Source organism: Solanum dulcamara, chromosome 10 (assembly GCF_947179165.1).
Source record: "Solanum dulcamara chromosome 10, daSolDulc1.2, whole genome shotgun sequence".
NCBI lineage: Eukaryota > Viridiplantae > Streptophyta > Magnoliopsida > Solanales > Solanaceae > Solanum > Solanum dulcamara.
Window position 1 is genome coordinate 63507077 of NC_077246.1, and position 7377 is coordinate 63514453.

Consider the following 7377-nt stretch of genomic DNA (forward strand, 5'->3'; position numbering starts at 1 on the left):
GGCTGAGGCCGGGGTAGAAGAAGAGGACACGGCAAAGGCCAGAAAAGGAAAGTACCCGCCAGGGATGAAGCTCAATTTGAGAATGTCTCGCAAGAAGAGGCCCCTCCTGCACCCTAGGATCAAGTTAATCCAAAAACATATTTTTTAATTGCTCACGTCTAGAATTATTTCATACTTTTTCTTTTGGTAATATTTATATATTTATATAATATGCATCATTAAATCAAATGTGACTGCATTAGTGCTAGCACTAGTTAATATAACTTGGTCTGGACTAGATAGAGAGTTTAATACATTCCATGACAACATTCTATTACTAGTCATTCTTTGCCTAACAAAAAGCATGTCAGCCTTACGAGGGTGGCTCAATACTATTCGTGCCTAAAGCAAAATTTTAATGAGATGCAAAGTTGTGAATAGTTGTTTTATAATCAATTTCTCTTAATAATTCTATTTCAATTGATAATATACCTAATCCATTTAATTTTTCTTGAGACATTGTTGATCTTAAGTAAGATTTTATCAATTTTAATTTTGAAAAACTTCTTTCAGCTGAGGCAATTGTAACGAAAATTGTTAACATTATTCTATGAGCAACGTAAGTATTCGAAAAATAATCTAGTCTTTTTATTTGATTGAGGATATCGATTAGAGTACTATCATCTACTTGATCTATTTGCAATAACACTTTTAATTCAGCAATCTTTTTTATAATAATTTTTTATTTTTACTTATAACAAATTTCAAAAAGTTATTTTCTTATATTTAACATGTATGTGATCATAAGAGATCATTCTTTTTTATAGTACATGTGTAATACATTTATCTTTGGACAATTAGCCGTGTCTATTATGTCATTTATTACGGCTTCAAGTAAATTGCACAAAAATTTGGGAATCTACACTCAAGAAAAATGCTTTAAGAATAATATTTCACCTTTTCAAAACACTCAAATGGACTTTGTAGTCCTCTCAACAAAAGAAAATTTACTTTTACATTTTGAAAACAAGTGTTCTTTCCCACCTTTGTGGTTGATAAGGTATGGAACTAACAATCTTGACACCTTGAGGTACAGGCAACTCATCCTGCATCGGAATTTTCTCATGCCACACAAACTCATTCTCGTGCTCATACTTCAGGAGCAGCACAGTCAAGTCATCAATCACTTGCTTATAAACTATTCTCCATGACTCTTCTCTTGGTGTATGTTTTTCTGAACTTTGTATCACATGAAGAAGAACTCCAATAGCAAAGCCTATTTGCCCCTCAATCTTTAGACTCTCCGCAAGATACTTGTAACTGAGTAACTCATGCAGCATTTTACAAGTCGTAATATAATCCTGTTTAGGCCAGAAATATCACCCAAAGACATGTCAGTTGCAGCGATAATGCAAACAAATTAACTACATTAGAAAAAACAAAACAGTTGGCATTTAAATTTTTTCCATTTTACTCAAAAGTCCCAAAATTTGATCAGTAAGAATGCCTATGAGCAAGCAACAAATAACAGAAGATTCCATTGATATATATATATATCATGTACTCCAACAATGATAAGGCTTTTCAACATTTACAACAAAAAATTGTGGCTTTAGGTGAAAAAGGTAGTTTACCTACCTTAAGCTACTCTAATTTTGTTTCCTGATATATCTTAGATGAAAATGCTATAAAGAGAATCAAAATCGGATTATTGAAATGGAGAAGTGCTATCGGGCTGTTGTGTGATAGAAGGATACAAGATGAAAGGTAAGTTCTATAGAACAACTATAAGACCAACAATGTTTTTTTCTGAAATGGGAGTGAACGTTGGGTCATTAAAGTCCAACACATCCCCGACATGAGTTTCGTAGAGATGTGAATGCTAAGACGGATGAGCAGTGATACAAGATTAGATAAGATAAAAACTGATCACATTTTCCAAACTGGTATCCTGGTATTTCAAGGGCTAATAAAGTATTCCACATGAGTAGCATTTCCCTTACTAGTTGCCTAAATTTAAAGCAAAAGTCAAAAAAGTGTGCACTACAGTTCTGATACAAGACAAAAATTCCTCAACAAGGCATGATAACTGCCATAAAATACCACATTATGAACTATGTTTCTGAGACTGTTATTAATTATTAGCAGCAAAAATGAACTAGGAAAACAAACTTCTGGACCAAATTTGATGAAAAGAACTTTTCCTGCTTTTTTCTTTTTGCACTACAAAACGCTACCTCCTCTTTTCTATTTCTACTTTTTTAACTTCCAAGAGAGCCTTATGAGCTCAAAGAATTCAAAGCCATGTTTATAATTTGCCGGAAAGTCAATAATAAACAAAATTAGGCTCTTGAAGTTAAAAGCATCCAACGATACAGCTGAACAGATGAATCTAAAATGTGGATCAAAGTATTGGCATATAAAGAACCAATAAGAGGAGCAAGAAAAGATGAAAGAAGTAGGTCGACTAGGCATACCGTTAAAGATGAAATGTCTTTGCACTGCTTGGTGGCTGAATGCAAGATATGAATAGCTTCATTAAGAAATTCACAAACACCATAGTGCAGCTTCGCCAAAAGTCCTCCAGTATTCCCTTTTTGCTCCGCCTTCTTCACCGTCACAGCCTAGGCCCAACATCAGGCAAGCAAAAACAGAACATTATTACTATCCAAACAGAAGAGATAAAATGGAAAACAACGTTGATGCTCAGTTCTGATTAAGTAAAAATAGATAGCATCATTGCTGGAAGTTTGAGCAGAAAAAAGAAAGCAGGACAACAATTAAGACTAACCTGTGCCTCAGCTAAACAAACAAGGGCAGTTGCAGCAGAAACACTCATTAGAGCTTCTGGTGGGCTTTCTGGTGCCAACGCACGCTGTAAACACGGAAGGACATCCTGAGCTAGATGTTGGTAAACTCCTGCAGCTTTTCTGAGAATGGAGGCAGATTGGACTAAATCTGAAATAAGGGAGATAAATAAGATATTTCCATGAAAAGATAGAGATGAGATGAAGGACCGGACATATATATCACACACACCTGTTGACAGAACTTCCAGAGCTTGATCTCGAAGCAATGCACCAAGAACAAAAAGTGTCATCCCAAGTTCAAAATGCAAATTATCCATTTGATAAAGTTTTGGACCGTTAAGTTGGAAAAAGGAGGATGGAGTGAGAGCGCTGCTCCACCTAATCTTTAGGTCAGAAATCCATCGAACCATCTTAGGATTGTCACCAACTATATTTACATGGTGCATCAAGTTCCCCAAAAGTGGTAAATATTGTTCTACCTTCTGTATATTCTGCATAGATCGAAACAAAAATTAAAATGAGAAAGTTTCTTACACTATTTGTTGCTTTTGAAAGGTTAGAAAGCAGCTGGTCGGTATGGAAGGCCAGCTAGCTCAATTGTCTAGCTGAATTTGCGACACAGAATGTTACTATTACCATGTCACTATGTTAGCAAGCAGTAATATACAAAGACTTAAACATGTTAGTAAGGAGTAAGCAATATTGTTTAGAAACTTTAACAAGTCTAGGACACAAACAAAGATGAAAAGGGTCTAACTGAAACTACATTTTTCATGTTTTCTTGATAGCACATCAAAAAAAATGACTACCTGTTCACATCGAGAAGTCAATCCCCCAGACATTTCCCTAGCAATGGCCTCTGTCACAAAGCTATTCTGGTTGATGGATTCGATAGCTCTCCTTCTGGAGCTCAACTCTTTTAATTGCTCCAGGGTGCCAGGATCACACGCTGGCAATGCGTTTTCAAATAGAACCTGTCAACATTAGCACGGAAAAATTAATTCAAATCAAATTCTGGTGTCAATAGAACCATACAGCTATAGTCTAAAAGGCAAACAATTTTTAAAAATTTTTTTTTTGATAAAAGGTACTATGTTCCTCAGCATTAAGGAATGCTGGCTACCTCCAAAAGTGTTACAAGGGAAGTAAAAGTAGAATCTAGATTAGAGAGATCCAATGAAATCTATAAGATCTTCTATTTCCTCTATACAATTTCCTTTATACCAAAAAAACAGTGTGGATAGACAGTTCCCTTTCACAACATGGATGGACTTTGATTTGTCTTCAAAGCATCTCCTATTTCTCTCCTTCCACACTGACCACCATATGCATGATGGGATTATCCTCCACCACTTCTTCTGACTCTTGCGCCCCCCTCTTCTGATCCAACAGCTCATCAGATCAGCTGTATGCTCAGGCATTGTCCATTCAGTCTTGGCGAGAGATAAGAACATATGTCAAATTTGAGCTGTGAATTTACAATGTAGGAAGAGGTGATTGTTGGTCTCCCCAGTTTCATTACACAAAAAGCATCTGGTCACTACTGTCCTTCTTTTCTTTTGAAGAACTTCATGTGTGAGGCAAGACTTTTTTTATCTAATGCATAAGGTGGAATTATTGCATTGAAATTTTTTTAAATTTTCCCCATTGAAATTCATTATTCAGGTGTAATGAAATTGAAATTATACAATTTCACTGTTAGATATCAATTTATCTAATGCATAAGGTGGAATTATTGCATCCACCTCCAATATCAGTGTATCCTGAGCTCAAAGTGTCCCAGAAATACTCATAGAAGAACATTCTTATAAAGGAAAAGGTTCAAATTTGATCCTGAACTTTACGAAATTAGTTTTCCTTGCCATCCCTTAAAAGTGTGCTCAAAAAGAAACCTCGCGATTACCCATTATCATATATGTCCTTCATTTTTAACAGAGCTCCAACTGGCACAACGTATCTATGCTGACTATTTCAAATTGTCGTGCAAGTGACACGTGAAAAAGGAAAAGAAAAGATGTCTAAATTTGTTCCTATACTCGGGGAAGGTAGTCACCCATGCCCTTTTTTTTATTATTAGTCAGCTAGCATGGAGCAAATTCAATCAGAGTTTGAAAACGCTCATCTTTATAAATGAAATAACATCCAAAGTGAACCCATTTTCTTACCTGCAACCATTTCCTCTATGCTCCACCTTTTCAATGCTTCCTTTACTACTACGGCAACCTCTCTCAAACCACAGTTCACTCACTCTCATCTCCCCTTTATTCCTCTACCCCATCACCTCATACTCTTCAATCCCAACGACCGCCTTCCACCCTTCCTCCACTTCAGAGCAACAAGACCTCATTTTCTGAATAAACATGAACAAATTAATCTTCAATCTCAAGGTTTGAACACATTCCATATGAAGGCTTTACAATCCGTTTATGAGGACAAGGTTTCTATTTTTTCTTGTTTTCGATCCTCTTAGAATGTTCATACTGCTTGGACCAAATGGTCAGCATGGAAAACCTATGCTAGCTGGACCTCTCTTAGAAATAAAGGGCATATCAAGTAAAGCACATATTTATCAACACACACAATAAAATTAGCTGACAAATTACTCTTAGAACTCCTAAGCAAAATTTGCTTCTGAAAAAGTTAATAATCCTCATGCTGCAATAAGAATGAATATTTTCCTAATGTGACTAGCTAGCATCAGATTCATGTCCTTATACACTTGCTTGATCATCATTATTCATAATAATATTCAATTTCCAAACAACTCTAAAAGGCATTAACAACCAAAACAAACAAGTAAATCAATGAATCAAAACCACAGAATTGTAGCTCAAACAAGTTAATTTTTACCAATTTCATACAATTAGCTAATAAAATCCAATTGCAATATAGTTAATGATATGCAATACCTGTGGAGATTTCTGCTTTGAAAGACCTTGAAAAGATATCATCATTTTCTGATTTCCTCTTTCTCAAAATTCAGTTCAATTTTTTACAACTCAAAAACAATGAAATACAGTGGAAATCACATAGAAAAATGGAAAAAAAAAATGTTAGAAAAATTCAGAAGAAACTTCTGGTATACTGCATTTTGTTTGTCCACAAAATAGGAAGGGTCGTTTTCAATCGGTCTTCTACACAGTTTCTCTTTTCCTTCTCTGCTAAGAATACCAATCATTTTTTCGGGTCGAATTCATGTATTGGGTCAACCCGTGTTGATTCCCGCCGGGCCAAGCTGTTTAGTTAGAAGTTAGTAGTTAGTAGTTAGTAGTTAGATGTTAGATGAGTTTGGACACTATAAGGTTCAATAAATATCTCACCTGTTATCGTACTTATCAGTGTTTTTAAAAGCTGAGTGAGTTTTAGATCGAAACATATCAAAAACACTTTGGGGTGTAAATGAAAGGCTTAGATTCATAGGTCGTACACTTTAGAACTAGGGGTATAAGCCTCGTAAGTATCAGACATAAAAGTTACGCCCCATATGTTAAATTTAATTTTTATTGTTTTAAAAATATTTTTTCTATCAATTATGTTTTTATTATTGGTGTAATGATATTTATATTTTATGAGACTTTTCTAAAAAATTATAAATGAAGAAAGCAACTCTCATAGAAAATGATATAACTATAAATAGTTCTTTTAGAAAATCAAGTCTAAAATTGATAAAATTTCATAATACTATGTTTTGAGGCAATTTTATTTAATTCCTGTCATTGCTCGTACATTTTCTATCATTTTAAAAAATATATATATAAACAATAATCAATGTGAATATTGAAGGGGAGCCTTGGAGTAACTGGTAAAGTTGCTACCATGTGACCAGGAGGTCACGGGTTCAAGCCTTGGAAACAGCCTCTGGCAGAAATACAAGGCAAGGCTGCGTACAATAGACCCTTGTGGTCAGGCCCTTCCCCGGACCCCGCGCATAGCGGGAGCTTTAGTGCACCGGGCTGCCCTTTTTTTTTTTTTTTTAATCAATGTGAATATTATTCGTTGAGGAGGGAAAAGCTAAGTGATATGGAGATTGATGATGAAATTGATGATGATTTCATTTCAAATATTACCTCGATTATCATCATTATTTGTGTTATTACATTTCTCAAATAATAATTATAATTTTTTTCGATATTAATGGTGATTTATTTGAATTTATTTGCAGAATTATTGAAAATTTTAATTTTGCTTGTTTTCTTAGTAATAGAATTATATAATTCAAGATACATGAGATATACATATCATAAATTTATGGGATTTACGCTCCGTATTTTCGAGCTTACATCTGTCGCGTGCTGTTTGAAATGTTTTGCCTCACGGCTCCACCTTTTAAGACACTGGTACTCATAGGATTCTTGCTACATCGTGTTGATGTGAATCGTAACACGGAATATTTTATGGTGGTAGAGGCACAAGTATGACTTGGTATGTGAGGGATTATTTTTTACCAAGTCATACTTTTGCCTCTGCCATCATAAAATTTTTCTATTTTGTTATCTTTAATATTTTTTTATTTATGAAAACTTGGGTTGAGACTTTAGTTCCACTATATTTATTGACTTTCGCATATTGTTTTTGATTTGATTTGAGG

General features: G+C 34.6%; 1 protein-coding gene across 4 annotated transcripts; it reads right to left on the reverse strand.

The window, feature by feature from the left end:
- Positions 1 to 773: 773 nt before the first annotated feature.
- Positions 774 to 6050, reverse strand: LOC129871119 (uncharacterized). 4 transcript variants are annotated; one of them, XM_055945998.1, is made up of 7 exons: positions 5699 to 6046; positions 4955 to 5139; positions 3599 to 3763; positions 3019 to 3280; positions 2771 to 2937; positions 2457 to 2603; positions 774 to 1340 (listed from the first exon to the last, which is right to left on the reverse strand). In XM_055945998.1, exons 3-7 carry the CDS (start codon positions 3629 to 3631, stop codon positions 993 to 995), a joined length of 957 nt encoding a protein of 318 aa, XP_055801973.1. In that variant the 5' UTR covers positions 3632 to 3763; positions 4955 to 5139; positions 5699 to 6046; the 3' UTR covers positions 774 to 992. The 4 variants fall into 4 exon arrangements, with proteins under 4 accessions (XP_055801973.1, XP_055801972.1, XP_055801970.1 ...); XM_055945997.1 differs by having other exon boundaries at positions 3599 to 4257; XM_055945995.1 differs by lacking the exon at positions 4955 to 5139 and having other exon boundaries at positions 5699 to 6050.
- Between the last annotated feature and the right edge of the window lie 1327 nt (positions 6051 to 7377).

Bases quoted from the DNA above. Each gene is read 5' to 3' on its own strand.
- LOC129871119 (XM_055945995.1), bottom strand. From the start codon at position 5,743: ATGATGATATCTTTTCAAGGTCTTTCAAAGCAGAAATCTCCACAG. The intron at 3,764-5,698 runs GTATTGCATATC...TAATGTTGACAG, and splicing joins CAAAGCAGAAATCTCCACAG to GTTCTATTTGAAAACGCATT. The intron at 2,604-2,770 runs GTTAGTCTTAAT...TGTTGGGCCTAG, and splicing joins TTTGTTTAGCTGAGGCACAG to GCTGTGACGGTGAAGAAGGC.